Source organism: Nipponia nippon, unplaced genomic scaffold (assembly GCF_047370975.1).
Source record: "Nipponia nippon isolate SJK-2023a ecotype South Korea unplaced genomic scaffold, ASM4737097v1 scaffold_3, whole genome shotgun sequence".
Taxonomy (NCBI): domain Eukaryota; kingdom Metazoa; phylum Chordata; class Aves; order Pelecaniformes; family Threskiornithidae; genus Nipponia; species Nipponia nippon.
In genome coordinates, this window is record NW_028262347.1 from 16,663,668 (window position 1) to 16,681,541 (window position 17,874).

A 17,874-nucleotide genomic window follows, 5' to 3' on the forward strand; every position below is an offset into this window, starting at 1 on the left:
ACTGCGTTTCTGCTTCATTTCTGCGTTTCTGCTTCATTTCATGGATACAATGATGACTCACTTATGAAAAATCTTTGTTCTCTCAAAGCTTAGCTTTCCAGAAGTAAAGTCCTAATGTTAAAATGCAATTAATACTTCTGAAATACATCTGGGTGCCAAAAAATTAGAATAAATGGCAACTTTCCCACATACCTCACAAGTATGTCCATCTGTATTTAGGTTAACAAAGGAAAGTTGTGCTTTTTCTGTGTTCCCATTGCCTATCCAGACTCCTGCCTTCTTGCAGCTTTGATTGGCAGCTACCATGCACTCTGCTGTGGACGTGCTAGGTATTGAAACATACCTCATCAAACAGAGAAGCTCTGCAGAATTCAGGATCTCATAAACCTACAAAGCAAGCCACAGCATGCACATGGTAATAACAATGGCTTCTACAGTGATAAATAAATAACAAGCAGTGGATTACAATGTTTTCTGGAACATGGACATAGTATCCCAGCAGGTCTGCTCATTCATATTACCACTATTAATGAGCAGTCTTTGTACACTGAGCACCTTTACGTTGACTCTTATTTTTCTGTTAAAATTTCAGGATGTCAGTGGGGTTAAGACATGTTTGAAAATTTCACCCGTTTCAAAGATCAATGCGACGTGTGATACCAGACAGTAGGTTTCAGATCCAGATTGCTGTTCCCCCTCTGACATGCATGGAGCGGTATAGGCTAACCGCACTGGTACTGTATAACAAAGTCCTTTTTACATAGCTCTAGTAAGACCACGAAGTTATCCAAATCCTGTTTTGCTACAATCACTATACAGCAACACAGGGAAAAACAGCAGGCTAGAATACATGGTTGGTAGATACAGTTTATCCTGGATGGCGAGAGCAGGCGATATTCCATGGCTGTTTCACTTCCAGAAAAGAACAGAAAAAACCCTGTGCCTCTTACTAACTTAAATGTCCCATTCCTTTTTAGAAAGCACAACAACTTAATTGTATCATCTACCACAAAAATACAAATAAATACACTAAGTAATACCTGTGAAGATGTTGGCCGTTCCTGAGGGTTTTCTTTCAAACACTTTTTAATTAAATTTTCAACTTTAGGCCAGGGGGCACATCCATATTCTTTGACAGGATCTAAAATGTAAAATTAGACAACTTCTTAACTGGCCTTTACTATAGTTCAGAAATGAGAGTTCTGAATAACTTTCTTCTTATTTTAAGAATTCATCTAATTTCTTACAGAGCTGCTCTAAGAAATGTCATACTTTTAGGTAAAATGCCAGCATGAACAGCTTGGAGTTGCTCATCTGCCATTAAATGTTAGAGCATGAAATGCTAGAGCTAGAGTCCTTTTCATTAAAAGCAGTTAAAACAAATGGATTTTGCTTTAACTTTTTTTTAATGTCCCTGTAGCTGGGACTGAATCACAGATATGTGTGAGTTGTTTTGATTAATGCTGACCATTCAAGGGCATGTCATTTCAGTCTGTAGTTTTTTCAATTCCTGTGAACATTTTTCTCCACATTTATTCTTCTGTGTTTGGGCAGAGTATAGGGAATACAGATGAACTTCCAATAAAATGTATAGTAATTTAGATTAACAACTCCATATAGTATTTATGGGATATGGAAGTTTAAACTCTCATTCAGTGCTTTGAATATGTATCTTATGACTACAGGTGCTGACCTGTCTAAGAACAAATCACTCATGAATAATGGTGCCTGTATTGCTTTTCCTTTTAGTTCATCATAATCCACAGCAGATATTCCAGTCCTGCGTTAGACAGAGGTAACATTAATGATAAATACCTGCAAATGAACATATTCTGTTCAGCAAATGATAGGCACTGTTTACTTGTGAGGTCAGCCAGCCCCTTTTTTGGTGGAAATATATAAATGATGACCATGTGCACTGATGGAACTGTACTATCTCCAGAAACTAATACTTCCGATTATTTCATAGGGCTCATAGTATAGAAAACGGCTAAATGGACAGCTGCACTTAAGAGATACTTAGTCATCAGTTCTTGGGATGGCCTCTTTAGGGAGGGGGTTTAAACTGTCTGAGCTATGAATTGGACTATTCTCCTTAACGAGTAGAAAATGTATGAACTCTCTGTCTCTCCTAATGGAGAAGCCATGCCAGATTAACTGGTACAGTTGCTGCCCTTTCCTAGATGGACTGACTTTCCAGTCTTAAAGAACGTTTCATGAGTACATCTGCTATTGCAGGGCAAAAAATAAGAACGCCACGCATTAAGCTGGAAGTACTAAAAACTTCCAACAGCTCTTTACACAGAAGTTGCCAAATACTGAGTTACACTGTCCAGCTGACTACATCACGTCCAGCCTGAGAGCCTGTCTAATCTCCCTTCCAGCAGCCAACAATTACATCTTGTAATGCAGATGGAATATGAAGAACGTTATGTAGCTGGGCAGGGACTTCACACTCTTGACACGTTAAAAGGGAATTCCTATTTAAAACCTTTAGGGGTGGCTGCTCTTTAAAGGTAGTGGCACTTTTTTAAAATAAGATTTCAAGGGATTTTTAAAAGTTTTTAAGATATGCAGCTTCTCAATAATGGATTTTTTTAATGTCATGTATCACAATGAAAGAACAGAAGTGGAATTGTGTTTATCTTAGTGCATGATATGCATCACCACAGTAATATGTAAGGGTCAAGTCCAGACATGCTATTAGAAGGTACCTTCAGCAACATCCATTTTAGCTAGGTCCGGAAAAAGTCCCAAGTATACAAAACCTCTGTTTCTTTAGAAAGTGAACCAGCTAGATCCCTTGAAACTGCAATGAAATGATAACCAACGTGATGTTGAATAGGTGCCTATTTCTCACTATTTCAGAACCGTGTGAAATTAGGAGAAGCTTCTAAAAATTGCTATTATTTAGTCTCCTCCTCTGATCACTGTCAGATACAACATAAAATATGAGAGGTCTTATTTTTGGAGGAGGCAGGACAAACGGTCTGCTTTCATGTTAAAACTTTAACAAGGCATACCTGGTAACTTTCCTTGTATCGCTAATTCATCAAATTCATTTGGAAACTTCAAGCCTTCCATTATTCTGCCTCCTCCTGTTAAAATGTCATAAAGCAGCAAGCCAAATGAATAAACATCAGCTTGCTGATTGTAAATAACATTTCCTCTGGCAACCTCCGGTGCTCGAAATCCTGCAAATAAATCATTCATTAATAGTTATGATTCATACTAAGCTGAAGCCATCTTTATCCTTGTAAGAGCAAACACTTACTGATGAAAATGTCCCAGGAAGTAAACCAGAAATGGCACACTATTTCTGGGCTGGCAATAGTTTGCATGTGGCAGACTTCCAAAAATATCAGTGATCAGTATAAAGGAAGGGGACAGTTCATCAGTTACAGAGCTCCTGCACCATTACACATAAAATAATTCATTTTGCAATGAATACTGAAAATGAAGGGCAAGTCTGCAGTCTTTACTGAAGGCCTAACATTTAACACTTGAAGTCACACCCTCATGCAGAATTTCCAAGACCGAAAGGCACTTCTCAAAGTTGTTGAATTGTTCCGTGCTGTAAAATGGATGCTAATATGTTCTCTCTAAAGTCAGGGAACAGCGCAGGTAATTATTGCCTTTAAAAAAAATTAAGACCTACCTATGTATTACTGAAAGTTGAAATAACAAATAATTTTAGCAGTATAATTACAATATCACAATAACCATACTAAAACAAGACAGCAAAACATCATCATGAATGCACGTAATTTGTTCTCTTTTTAAACCTTTAGTGCACTCCTTGATTCTTCTAAAAGGAGTTAAAACATGAATAGGAAGAAAGGCCGAGAGGTCTAAATCTGGTATCACAACTTGTAATATGATTAGGACTACGTTTTGTGATTTTGACTAGAGTATAGATTTGAGTTATTTCTTACAGACTAAATAAAAAAACATATTAGCTATTTTTTGACACAATGCACTGTAAAACAAAGCATTTTTCCATACCTGGTGTGCCTTCAGAGGTTTTTATTCCCATTCGGCAACAATACTGGGCAATGCCATAGTCAGCTATTTTTGCAATAACAGCTGAATTGGGATATAGGGTAAAGAGCAACACATTGTGAGGCTTTAAATCGCGGTAGATGATCATTGCTGAATGCAGGTACCTGTTAATCAAAACAGTATTTATTGAAAGCATTCATAATTCAGGGATGCATCTGTACACACACACTGCATGCCTTATTCCCACAACAGTAAATCCTGCTTTCAAATGTTAAATATTGTGTTAAAAAATGTCAAACATAACTAACATTGACACCGCCTTGCTGGATACTGACTTTAGAATTGTTCTGAAATACTATTTACTGACATATAAACATTGCAGTATTTTAGTACCAAGTCTTATCTGAAGTGTCACTGGCAGGTTTGAAAACTGAATCTTAGAAATTTAAGCTTCATTGGTCCCTCAGCTCCTTTGCAGGTTTTGTCATTTTACAATCACACTTCAATAGCTCCTGAGGACATTCATGGACTTTCAGAACTTTAAAAACGCACTAAATTAATTTCTTTGACATTTTAATAAGAAGTCAACAGCCACATAGAAATTCCACCCAGAGCTCTCGCTATTTCTCTACTTACATGAGCGCTACTTGTTAGCAGAAAAAAATAGGTAACAAAAGTTTGTGTTATATATCAGCTAATCAATCATAAAAATACAAGCATTTGTCTGACCCAGGGAATATTCTGCTTGAGCTATAAGAAAATATAAGCTTTTCATTTGCAGTATATCCTACTTGCAGCTGTATCCTGTTTTTACAGCAATGTAGAAGTCACATTTACCTTAAGCCATCAGCTACATGTAGAGCTATCCTGTGCTGAAGTGTTCTAGTTAAACTTGCATTGTCTTGTTGAAGCAAACGATCGAGAGATCCTTTAAGGGCTAATTCCATCACCAGCATCCGGGGACGGATTGCAGCAGCCAGCAGAGACACTAAACTGGGGTGATGGAGGTGACAAAGCACTGCAAGCTCCTGTAAATTGTAAAATCAGATGAAATACTGCAAATAGCATAACCTCTGTAGCTCTGAAGTAAACTTAGAAATGTTTTGGAGTGAAGTCTTGCTCTTTATTTAAGCTTTTTAAGCTCTTCACTAGGGTTGGTATTCCAAGAGCAGCACTACAGAAAAAAAGGCAATATTTCTTACTTGTCTTAGGAGCCTGAGGGAAGTATGTTTATTGAAAATCTTTACGGCAACCTCTTCTCCACCATAGGATGCACGGTACACAGACCCAAACCCACCATCACCTTTTCAAAGATAAAATTGAAAAGAATATTTAAAACAAAGGGATATCAACCATTTCTCAAAAAAATAGCTGAAAAGGTCCAATTCTAAAACGTGTGGATCATCTACTGTGTTAAGCTTCATGATCAGTAACATAAACACATAAAAAACGGTGTCCTAGCAGACAAGTTAATGGAAAATTGCAGCCTTAATAACCTGTAATTCAGAATACCTTAAAAAATACATTTCCACAAAAAAGAAATATCTGAAATGTTTTCCGTATGTTGCAGAACTGACTTCAATAGATTTGTTTACATAAGCTCTGTAAAAAATCCTACAAAATAACGCTTACCCAAGAGAAATTCAGGAGCTTTGTCAAATTCCAGGTCATCGTTGTTCAACATAATATTTCTAGGCAAATCAGCCAATATCAGATCAGGAGCAATCTGAGCTATTGGAATGGTATGTCTTGGTTGGTCAGGATTTACCAAAAGGTCACCTAAGAAAAATAAACGAGACAATTAAGAAAAACAGGTAGTCATCATTCAAAAGGCACTGAAAGGTACATGGATCTCTGTGAGCGCATATGATCAATGTACCTAAATTTAAATTCATGTGTGTGTGTGTATATGTATATGCGCACACACACACAAACATACATACATATATATATGGAACAGAACACTAATTAAGTTTGCCATTCAACTTAACGTATCTTACATGTTTAAGTATTTTCAAGTATTGTGATAGCAACTGTTGCTATATAACACCACCAAACTGACCAAGAGATTATTTTTCTGTCTATAAAAAGGAAGAATTCTTTTAGTATGTAGAATGTCATCATGAATATTGCCTTTTAAATTACTGTTGTATGTGGTCCAACCAAAAGATCTAGTATCAGTTTTACTATGTGCTGGATTCAATTCCACGAATGAAGCTGCATTATCAGTATCATGACGAAACGATTTTTTTCATTATTGCTTTTTATACATGACTATACAGAGTAGCTGTAATCTGTCCCATATTCTATATGTATACAGACAGCACTTACATAAAAAACCAGAACAAGTTGCTTTTGACTTACACTGTAATTATTTCTTACAGAAATGAAACATTTTAAAATGACATGAAGTACCCAAATGTTATAAAGGGGATGTTGTATAATATTTATCTATATACAGGTATACCTCTATATACCTCAAATGGCATAAATATATACCTTCTTCAGCTTTTTTAAGTAAGTCATCAAGTAGTATTTTTTGGTGTTCTTCACCATCCTGAAAGCTGTACAGAGCCCATTTCTTCAACAGTGTTTCCCCTTCACCACATACATCTATATCCAGCAAACCTGGAAACCATTCTTCCATAAGAGAATCTATGTGATCCACAACTTGCCCCAAAATGATGCACCCTTTAAGAAACAAAAAGAGGGAAATTATAGCCTCAATCTGCCATACTTGTAATTACAAAGCTAAACCATACATGCCAAAGGCAAAAGCACAACAAACCAAAATGCCAAGCTGCAATCAAACTAGAGCAAAAATCAGGCTCAGGAATAATTAACCTTTTCTGCAAGAAGGTGCCGTAATTTTCAAAAAACTGTCTGGACTGTTGTCAAATACTGCTGATTCCACTAGACAATAAGCTTCAGGAGACCAATTCAAGTAGATGCCTTGTCTCCAATACATTCTATTAGGACGAAGAGCTCGCTCTAGAAAATACAAAATTAGATTAAAAATCTCATCTCCAATATGAATGTCATATTTTAAAATATTCAGAATAACTCATGGTACTTCAAATATTTAATTATGATTGTAGGTTTATGCCTACCCAAATAACAAAACAAAATAAAGGCTTCAACTTTGCAGACAGAATAGCCCCACAAAAGCTGAATATATGTCAACCAATGTTCAGTTATATAAGGCATGTCCACAAACTAAATATTTCATCAGATGGTAAGTCATGTAGCAGGTGATGCATGTAGGGATTACAGAAATGCTTAGGTACATTCAGGTTCAAACACAGAATATCTTAGGCAACATATGAAAAAAAGTCAGTGATTTACATTTTCCCTCTATCACACACTCATGCAATAGCAAGATGTGACTGGAAATCTATGCTGAGGAGGAAACTGAATGCCAGGAGAGCAAGCAGTTATAAATCATGTTTGTAGAGCATTAGCAATGCATATTTTTCATACTTTACTTGTCACCAGTATTCATAAATCACACATTAAAAAAACAAAGATGAATGAAATCGCAAAGTTCAGCAGATAGATCTCATGTCAAAGGATGGAATTATTGGAAAAAAAATTAAAGCCTCCCCCCCCCCTTTCTGATAAAAGCAAAATTTTTAGACTTTCATAAAGGGAGAATCAATGAACCTGAAGAAAAGCAGTTTGTTTTTCTGTGTGGGAGACATATCCTTTCCTGTATTCTTTGTAGAAATGAATGGCAATATTGCATAAATATAAGGATTTCCTCCATCTCGAGCATGTGAACGAGAGAAATAGGCTGCTTACAACCTTCACTTTCTTTTGCACACCACTCTAAAGATCAGGCACTATCTGTTCCTGCATATTTCTAAGTTACAAAAATGACCACTGTTCTTTTTCTCACATTTGTGAAGTGGCCAAAAATTAGCTAAAGCAAAACAATGTTTGGGATTAGAGCTTTAACACGCAGGTGTTGGCATTCAAAGCAAACATGCTCACTATTGCTTTTGAAGATAAAGATTTGTACCTCTTCCTGACAGCATGTAAGGTGATATTTCAAGCAACCTGTTGATCAGCCTGGACCAAAATCCCATAGGAAAGTATGGCATCTCATAAAGCCTGACGATAATTTCTGAATTTTCACAGTGGGGAAGCTCTATAACAGGTCTGTGATCAGACAAACTGAAAGAATAAAAATATCAGCAGTATTTGGTGATGTACTTCAGCCAAACTGACTAATGACATACATTATTTATTATGTAAAATGTATTATTTATTAATGTATGAATGATTCAAATGATCAGGGAGCAGACAGATAGTGTTTTTGCTTATTCTGTTTGCTTGTGCTGAAGTGAAGTTCTGCTGTAATTTAAACCCAACAGAACCCCACTAACAATCATTAGATATCAAATGTAAATGTGAGAAAAACCTGAGACACATATAAGGCAGGTAAGACATTCAGATAAAGTCTTCCTATCCCAGGACTTTGAAGAACATAGAAACTCTAATCAATGCAACTATACAACACTCTCTCCATTAAGCAAAATAAGTATTATTAAACACATTAGGGAAATCTGTAACTGAAGCAGAGAAACTGTGTTACCTGCTTCAGAGAAAGGAAAAAGATTGCATTCAAATTCACAACACTTCTTTGTCACCGCATTTAATAACTAGACTGTTTGGAGATACTGCTGCTCCTAACTTGACTGTGAGACTCACTCCAAGCAAATAGGCTGTAGAAATTCATGGTTATCTTTTATATTGCAATAAATATCGGTAATGGTGGCACACCACGATGTAAAGCTAAATTATAATCTGCTGTAGTCTCAAAGCACGGTAACTGTAAAAGAAGTATTATCCTCATAAAGCATTTTATCATTTATACATTCCATTTACCCATCATGTTAATATGATGTAAGCTTTATCTGCTACACGGTCAGCTTAACATGTATGTGAAAGCATTTACTAAAATGTAGTTTACTAAGTATATATCATGCTTTCATATACCAAATTGCTTTGACGATCAGTTAAACTAATTAGCCTGATGGGAGGTTTTTAGTTTGATTGATCTCTATGGCTCTCATTTGTGGGTTAAGCTCTTTGCTTACCTGCTTGGGATTAGTAGTTGATCCTCTCCTAATGGCAAAGCAATCTGAAACTTTTCCAGAAGCTTAAAGTATTGTGACATGTAGATCTTAGGAAACTTGCTCTTCTTTAAAAGGAATTTTTCCACATCTGAACGCTTTACAATTCCCTTAGGATATTTAGAAAAGCCTTCCACTTTCACTGTCAGAATCTTTCAAAAAAAGTAAAACTATTTCAGGTGTACAGTCATCATTAGATTGCATTTTCCTGACAAACTTTGTTCCTTGAAATATTTGGTAGCCTATATTTTAGGGGGCAAAAATGGACCCCATTTCACAGTGAAACCAAACATTTTCATAATGCTAGCCAGCAAGAAGACAGCAATGAAAAAATTTAGCCTGTCCAAGCCACTAGTGTGCTACCTTTCTTCAGTAGCTTTCACTGTACCGTATTATATGGAAATTCATCCTACAAGTTAATTTGTGAAAGTGTTCTCTGAAAGAAGCCTATGTACAGTGACTTTTCATATCAGTACTTCACACAAGCACATTGGTACTGACAACATGATCTTCTAGGTCTTTTCTCACTCCTAATCCCACCAGCTTTAAAGGCTCAAACTTACATTTTTGCCATCGCATTTCCTGCACTCAATGAAAGGTAAAGTTTCAGAGGTTAGGAAATCTGAATATACAAAAAAAATTTTGAGTGTGTTTCTAGATCAACATATCAATGATGGTTTCACTTAAGCAGTCAGTCTGCCGCCCTTCCGTCCCAACATGTGAATCCATATCACTCACTTTCCTCTGCCATCAGTACCAAGCATGCAGTGACCCTTCTTTCCCCATTCTTATGGCTTTAATCCAAAGTTCCACCTTTTGCCTCAACCCATCACAACATATTGCAGGATTACTTTGCACCCCTGGCGTTTTTCTATCCTACACACATTTTTGTGTCCGGTGTAGTTTAAATGATATTGGACATTACAGTGTAAGAACATAGAATCACAGAGACAGTCTAGAAAGCAATGGAAACAGAAAGAGCCAGGTAAACCAATCTGGGCCCTGAGAAAATTCTAGATCATGAAGCAGTAAAGAAATGGTGAGGAAGAATCACTGATAAGTTACAGTGGTTTGAGACAGGGGAAAAATTTCCATGAATGTAGATACAAAAAGTAATCAGAGTCTAACCTGTGCCATGATTTCACATAGCCACTTAGGATCTACAAAATACAGATCTCTTAGCTGTAGTGCTGGGTCTTGAAAATGAAGGAGTACACCTGCGCAAAGAATATAGTAATTAGCAATGCATTTCTCAAGCTCCATATTAAGCAAAATAAAACACCCCACTCTGGGCTGTTTTTCTTATGTGACTTGACATAAGCAATTTGAACAACAAATACAGCTATTGAATTTACATCACTATCTCAGGAGAGTAGAATGCAAACATGGTTTGTTCAGCTTTACTTTTATTTTCAGATGTTTTGTTAAGATTTGCAATCTGACTTGTTTTTTTGCCAAGCAGCTATGCTTAGTGTGGTTTATTATTCAATCTTATGAAGTCTGTACGGCACTGAGATAAACCGTTACATATATTCACCTAACCACTATTCTATTCAAGCTATTATAGCAATTGCATCTTTCTTCAGAAACTGTGCGGTCCAACCAGCAGCTATGATGTTTTCAAGGAGGGGTAAGATATATAAATTGTTACAGTAGCAATCCTTTATATCATGGAATTCCTTTATGACATAGCAACCTGTATTATCAAACTAATGTTACCCAAGCTTAAGCATTTCAGATCAACATTTAGTGGCAATCTTGTGCGAGATTTAAAAATGCATACAGGTCTGTCTGCTGCAGATTAAAGTGCTTACAAACATGCACTGAAGATAGTATTTCACCTGATTCATTCAGAAAGTGAATCGCGTGAGGGAGTTCATTTTCATCCAATTGTAACTGGCTTTCTTGTACCAGTTCCAGTAAGCGTTTCTGATCAATCACAGGAAATTCAATTGGGACATTTTTACGTTCCAGCAAAATTCTCTTCTCCAGCTCCAGGTAGCTGTCAGGAATTAGCTGACCAACCACTGGTTGATCTCTGATCTGTATAGTTAGGAATAATAATCTTAAATGTATTAATTTATTAATGTGAAATGCAGACAATAAAACTAAGATGTAAGGTGGGTACGTCCACTCAATAGTAGCAGCAAGAAGGAACAAGAACACTCATTTATTGACTAACATGGCTTTTGAAAAGTAGATGTAACTAATTCTTCTTTCAGAATTATAATATGAATGTCTTTCTATAAATGAATACTCAAAGAAGAAAATATTTCCATATTACATATACATAAAAAATAAAAAATGATGTCTTCTGAGAAGTTCAAAGAGCAGCTTTGATTTGAAGTAAAATGAAAATATTCACTGTATGAACAGATGACGTCATACATCTCAGGTTAACACAAGACAACAGGCAAATGAACAAAAAAACCCCGATGCCTCTTGTAATCTGTAATGTCTTTAGATAAACTGGGGGAAAAGGGCAGTAGCTCAATTAAAAGTCTCCACTGCTGATACTCAGTGGATGAGAAGAGAGAAAGAAATAAATTTGGCCAGGTTAATGACACTTAAGGGAAACAGAGTCGGGTGCTTTGCCGCTGTTTCCTGAGCCCGAGTTCCTTCCTGGAGACATCCTTTGACCTTTGGTATTAGCTAACACCCAACCAGGTTCTTCATTCTCCATGGGTGCTGAGCTAGTCATTTTTTTGAGGAAATGGGAAACAATTTTCCCAACATTTCCAAACTGGCTTCTTAGTTTGTAATCTTCCTCTCAAAGAAGTTAGACACCAATGCACTGTAGCATTTTTGTGTGTCAAAAATGTAATTAGTACCTTGTGAAAATGTAATTAGTACTTTGTGTAATTTCAAAGACTCAGAGTACTTGATGACAATGTTGAATACTTAACTCGCTTTGTCTAACTTCTAAGCAGGTACCTTGTAACACTCCTTTCACAAAGTGCCTACATTATTTACGGAAACTATCTCCTTTCTTTCAGGCTACCTTATATTTGTGTAGAAGTTTAAACACCAGTTTAAGTCATAGTCGCAAGAGACGTGGATGTTACAGGAACAATTTTTAGGTACCTAAGAGCGAAATGTTTTCAAAAAGCAGAACTTCTCCTGAGTGTTAAAGAAGTGTGGTGAGATATAGGGCTACATGTACCTTTACAAACACCAGCTCTATTCATGCCTACTGGATGTATGAGAAGTGGAATTAATCCATTCTACCTGAACAGGCCACCTCACTGCCACTTAGCACTCATTAGCTATTCCTTGAACTGTGGAATGAAGTTAGGCAGATTATGGATGTGGCTAAACTGGTAGTTTTTGAGAGAGAAACAAGAGGTGTGCACACTCTTTCTCTTGTTTGTAACAACAACAGCGTGAGGCTGGTCATAAATACAGCATTTGCTTTATAAAATCTTCTGAGCAGTAATTCAGAAGAAATGTGGGCTCTGCTATGATTTATGAAGTACTGCCATTGACTTCAGTAGCATAGGACATCACCTTTTCTCTTTAACATGTTATGACACTATACATGATTGATACTGTATAAATAAAAAAATAAAAATATGTATATTCTTTTTGCTACAGATTGGATCCTGTCTTCCTATAAGCTCCATGCTTGGGCTAGTCTCTTCATACTTGTCATTCACACCTAGACAGGGCTTCATAGTGTGGCTAAGGAGACAGCAGGGAATGAGTGGTAGGGATGACTTTGGAGACAACAGAACTACGAGTGCATGTTCTCCAATTTAGGAGGATCATTCAGTCCGAGGGTTCTTCTTTTCCTGTTTTAATTCACTTTCCTCTTTGTAGGAATAGTTTCACACTATGTAAAAGGAAATCAGTAAATGGAGAATTAGTTGGCTTTCAGAAACCACAAAAACTTATTTCCTGGTCCCCTGAAATCTTGCAATACTTATTATTGCAACTACATGTTGCCATCCAACAAAAAACAGTTTTTGATCAGATTTCTTCGTAAGAAAAAGATGGCCTATTTTAAATTAAATATTCTATTTATGGCTCTAGTGTTTGAAAACAAAACTTAGCTGAGATTTTTACTAAGTTGATTTTTTGGTAGAAAATGAAATTAAAACAGACCTGGTGATTTTCCTTCATTACTTTGCTGTGAGTAACATTTTATAGAAGGCAAGATGAGTTTGGTATCACACTAAAAATGTATTTAATTATGTGTTTAATAAATGTTTAAAAATGTATTTACTTAACTAAAACTAGGATGTTTTCAATATTACGAACAGTATGCAGCTTACCTTGAAATGAAGACTCTCCTTTATTATGATTTTCCGAAGTCTGATAATGGAATCAGACTCTTCTGTAGCATTCACAAAGTGATAATCTTGGATTGCTGGGAAGCCTCGCTTATTCAATAGCTCTCTAGTAATTTTACTCATGCAGGCCTTACGTTGCATTTCATCAGAAACATCTAAATGAGTGCCAACAAGAATGACGGGGGATGTTGAAGCTCGAGCCTGTCAGTAAGATCCATACAGTCGATTAGCTCGATAGTGAATGTTGTTATTGCTTTACATCCACATAAAATGTGAGCAATTTAGTCAAAACAATCAATACAATGAAAAAAGCAACTGTTTATCCCTCTTTAAATATATCTCTTTTAAATAAGTTTGAAATCTGAAATACTTTTTCATGTCTTTATTCAGAGTAAATTTAATCTGTAATCCCATATAACAGTCTTGACTGGATAAGGCAGTAAAATGCATCAGCCTATACATACGAAACTTATTTTTCAACATACAGAGAGCAGTCTATTTCAAAATAGAAATACTAAAAAATCAGCTTTTTCTAAAAGCAAGCAGTGTAGATCTTGATTTCATACTTTGCAGATTAATAACATTGTCAGTAAAATAGAGGGACAACTGTATTTTTCATTAAAAGCACCCAACAAAATGGTAAAGCAAAGGGTTCTCTGCTAGTTGTCACCAGAACAGTGCAGCAATGAAACACCAGCAAGTACTGCATAGCAAAGGAGAACACATCAGAAATGGTCTTCATCAACACTTAATTGACTGTAACCCTCTGTCCTGTACCACTGCTCAAGGTGAAAAGAGTGAAAAAGTCAAGTTTAACAAACAGGATCAGTATACAAAATGTTTATGTAATTCTATTGCCCAGCCATGGCTAACCATCATATAAAAGGAAAAGACAAGTAACACTCACCATGGGGTGATTCCATCAAATGAAAATGAAACACTTTGAGAAAAAGAAAAATATATAGGCAGATTCTCAGACCAATTTCCCTGCCATAGTCCTGGAATCATTCCAATTAACAATAGGATGCTAAGCACACACTTAACAGCATGATTTCAAACCTGCATCTAGTCTGTTTTAAATTAGTCAAATTCTGATTTCCCCAGAATTTACAATGGTGTAAAAGAAAAAGCAGGTTTCACTCGTCATCCCTTTAATACCACCCCTTTCTTATTTTATCAGTCAATTCAAAATATTGTCAGAACATACAAACTATTCTTCTGCACATCACTCTACCATTTTAAGTACAAAATGATGCTGATCATGTCTTTGTATGTCTACAAATATTTTCATATCCAATATATGATGTATTTCAGCTCTTGTTTCATCTTACTAGCTTTGTTTGCTGAACAGCTTCTTTCCTCTTCCCTTCTCTAAAAATATTTGTGGTTAATTTGCTGTTCACCAACAGCTCCCTGGAAAGTGGAATTCCATTCTGTACATATCTATGGCTTACCTTGATGTTAAAAAGCCATGGCTTCATAGCATCCACCTCTACTTGTCCTTTGCTGAGATCATAAACAGCAAGATATAAAGCTCTTTGGGTCATAAAATGAGGATGGGTACTGTAGAACTCTTCTTGTCCTAATGATAAAAAATTTCCACTGTTTAGTACTTCCCTTGTTGAACATCTTCAGATCACAAAAAGGCAGCAGAACACTTATTCTCAGATCACCAACTCACAAATGAAATGAATGCTTACAGAAAATTATCTAAATTGACAGGAAACCTGTAATAACTATGAATTTTAGATAGGTACTCTGTGACAGCTCATTGACTGAAGTGTAGTGTTGAAATCTGTAAGATAGTTTTAAATCAAGAAATGTAAGATTTGACAACTTTGGATAAACATTGCTGCTGCAAAGATAATGTGAAAGGTCATGATTCTTTTAAAACTACAATATTGAATTTCTCCCTCACTCCTTCATTCCCATCCTTCCTTCTTTCCTCCCTTTCTCCTATCCTTTCAGCAACTTCAAAATAAGACTCCTAAGTTCACTTGATTAAGCCCTTAAAATCACAACTGAAGCTGGACATTCAGCTAGAATGCTGCTCTTCTGTGCTTATCCATTGTGATATAGACTGTATTTAAATGATCACAGAACAATGTTTAAAAATAACTTTTCTATAGCCTAAAATACCCCTGAATTTTAGAAATGCTTCTGGAGTCCCCCAAACTTAGAAAGTTTTCAAAAAGCCCAAAGTTGAAAGACTCTCCCTACGTGCTTTATGTTCTGTGACTTTACGGAACAGTGATACTGTAGAGCCTAGAGAGACCCAGGTTATAAAAGGGAGAAACAGAGTTGCGTGGGAGATGATTCTTCTGGTGACTACAAGCAGTTTCTTACTATTCTGAAATGATAGTTCTACAGTGCTATGGTTGAAACAAGTGGTCAGACCATATCTGGTGATGACAAATTCCTGAGGCTATACTAAATTTGAGGGATTATCTGTCAGTTTACAGAATTCACTAATTTATAAGTGGTCACTTGACTTTTGGTGTAAGTTTGCATGATTCTACTGTCCACAATTTGCAATTTCACAGGCTGACTCTAAGAATAAGTAATGCATTAATATGTTAGAAAAGACAATAGTAAAGGACAATAAGCTCTTGAAATACCTCCAAAATCCCACACATTTAATATAAGCTCTTTCTTCATTTTGCCTTTCCCTTGAATGATCCAGTCTTTTACATCGATGCCTACTGTAGCTTTTGGAGAGCCCAATTCTGTTCGTTTGCATTTCATTAGTTGTTGTAGCAGGGTAGTTTTTCCACTGCCAGTGTTTCCAACAATCATGAGCTTCATTCTGTTATAAGGTACAGCCTTCTTCAGTCGTTGTTGAAGAAATCTGGCATTAAAAAGTTTGCAGAAATCACAGAAATGTATAACAAAGAAAAATACCAACAGAACTCAAGACCAAGGAAAAGTCTAAAACCATACCATTTTCTTCAAATTTTCAATATCTGTTTGATATTACTGGGATTTTAACAGTCTATTCTAATTTCTGATTTGAAAGTTAAAGCTGAATTCAGAATGTGTCTATCTTTGTTTTGTAACTACCCAAAAAATGTGCTCTGTGCAACGCACTTGGGAACAGACGAAACATACTAGAAATACTTCGCAAGCACCATTTACTGCATGGTTTATAGAAGCACCAAATTCAAGAAGTAATGCTATTATATTCTGAATTACTATAATCTATTTTATGTGTGTGTGTGGATATGATACGATATGATATGAGACCTTCCGTAGAGTAGCATGCTGGATTTCATACAACAAACCAGCACGTCTTTTTAAAAGGATATGTTGTTTTCTTAATGCTTACTGCATATCCCAAGACAGCAAAGCAAGAATATTCAAGAACAATAGGGCAACAAACCTGATAATGTCTCTGGCTTTGCATCCCACATGTTTGAAGTCTAAATTAAGATGGAGTCCTTCCAAAGGAAGATCCCAGATTTTGGACAGTCTTCCCATTTCATCTGGAAAGAATCTCAAATCGGGATTATGACTTACATCCAGAGAAGTCAAGTTCTCTAGGAAGCCAATCTGAGGAGGAATCTAAATAAAAGAACATTTAATGGGAAATTAAATGTTAAAAAAAAAGTATGAGCATGAACACATTAAATATTTAACAAAACTAGGTATTACTTTTACTGCTGTAGTTTAAGTTTTTTTAATAAACAGGTCTAATATCCCACACTAATAGACAAAGGACCTCATAATGAAATCATTATACAAACTGATTATATGACACATTCCAGACAGAAAAGTTTAATAGAATATGGTGATTTTCACTCACAGGAAGTACTATTTGCACTTACATACCATTTTACTAATAGAATTTACCATAATATGAGAGGTGACATGAAAATCAAATGAACACTGAAAAACTGCATTCAATTGAAAAGTGATTTCATTTTCTTTAGGTGGAATCTTACACTTTACCTCCTTTAACTTGTTGTGGGACAGGTGTAGCTTTTCTAGCCTAGACCATGCACATGCCTTTTCACTCAAGTCCAAGATGTCTATTTGATTATGATTAAATAATAGCTCCCTTAAGTTTAATGATTTCCAGTGCATTGGTCCAGGCAGGCTTATGATCTTGTTTTGGCTTAAATCTACTGATCGCAAACTAAAAACATGAAAATAAAAAAGAGAAAAGTTAGCAAATGAAAAAAATAAAACTGAGATTAACTGGAACTGTATTAATTTTTAATAAATAAACAAATGGATTAGATATCAGAACAGACAGTTTTCCAACAGGAATGTAGATAGAAGAAGATAGAGAATTACTACTACAAACAAAAGAATTATGATGACATTATAAGTAGGTCTTCATTACCTCAGAAAAAATTATAAATACATATGATCGATTTAGTATAATGTTCATTCAATGTATTTGTCTGTGAAAATAAACATCCACACTGTACTGTGTGTAT

General features: G+C 35.8%; 1 protein-coding gene across 1 annotated transcript in view; it reads right to left on the reverse strand.

Annotated features, from left to right (window-relative positions):
* LRRK2 (leucine rich repeat kinase 2) overlaps window positions 1-17,874 on the reverse strand; it is a 71,678-nt gene that overhangs the window by 11,837 nt on the left and 41,967 nt on the right. The window contains exons 27-44 of the mRNA XM_087765365.1: window positions 17,381-17,567; window positions 16,812-16,993; window positions 16,051-16,280; window positions 14,887-15,014; window positions 13,415-13,633; window positions 10,982-11,183; window positions 10,269-10,357; window positions 9,105-9,292; window positions 8,024-8,178; window positions 6,847-6,993; window positions 6,502-6,693; window positions 5,635-5,781; window positions 5,205-5,305; window positions 4,840-5,030; window positions 4,006-4,166; window positions 3,024-3,194; window positions 1,041-1,141; window positions 193-387 (exon numbers count right to left, since the gene is read on the reverse strand). Of these exons, the coding sequence (XP_087621491.1) occupies window positions 193-387; window positions 1,041-1,141; window positions 3,024-3,194; window positions 4,006-4,166; window positions 4,840-5,030; window positions 5,205-5,305; window positions 5,635-5,781; window positions 6,502-6,693; window positions 6,847-6,993; window positions 8,024-8,178; window positions 9,105-9,292; window positions 10,269-10,357; window positions 10,982-11,183; window positions 13,415-13,633; window positions 14,887-15,014; window positions 16,051-16,280; window positions 16,812-16,993; window positions 17,381-17,567 (2,986 nt within the window). The remainder of the gene's footprint in view (window positions 1-192; window positions 388-1,040; window positions 1,142-3,023; window positions 3,195-4,005; window positions 4,167-4,839; window positions 5,031-5,204; window positions 5,306-5,634; window positions 5,782-6,501; window positions 6,694-6,846; window positions 6,994-8,023; window positions 8,179-9,104; window positions 9,293-10,268; window positions 10,358-10,981; window positions 11,184-13,414; window positions 13,634-14,886; window positions 15,015-16,050; window positions 16,281-16,811; window positions 16,994-17,380; window positions 17,568-17,874) is intronic.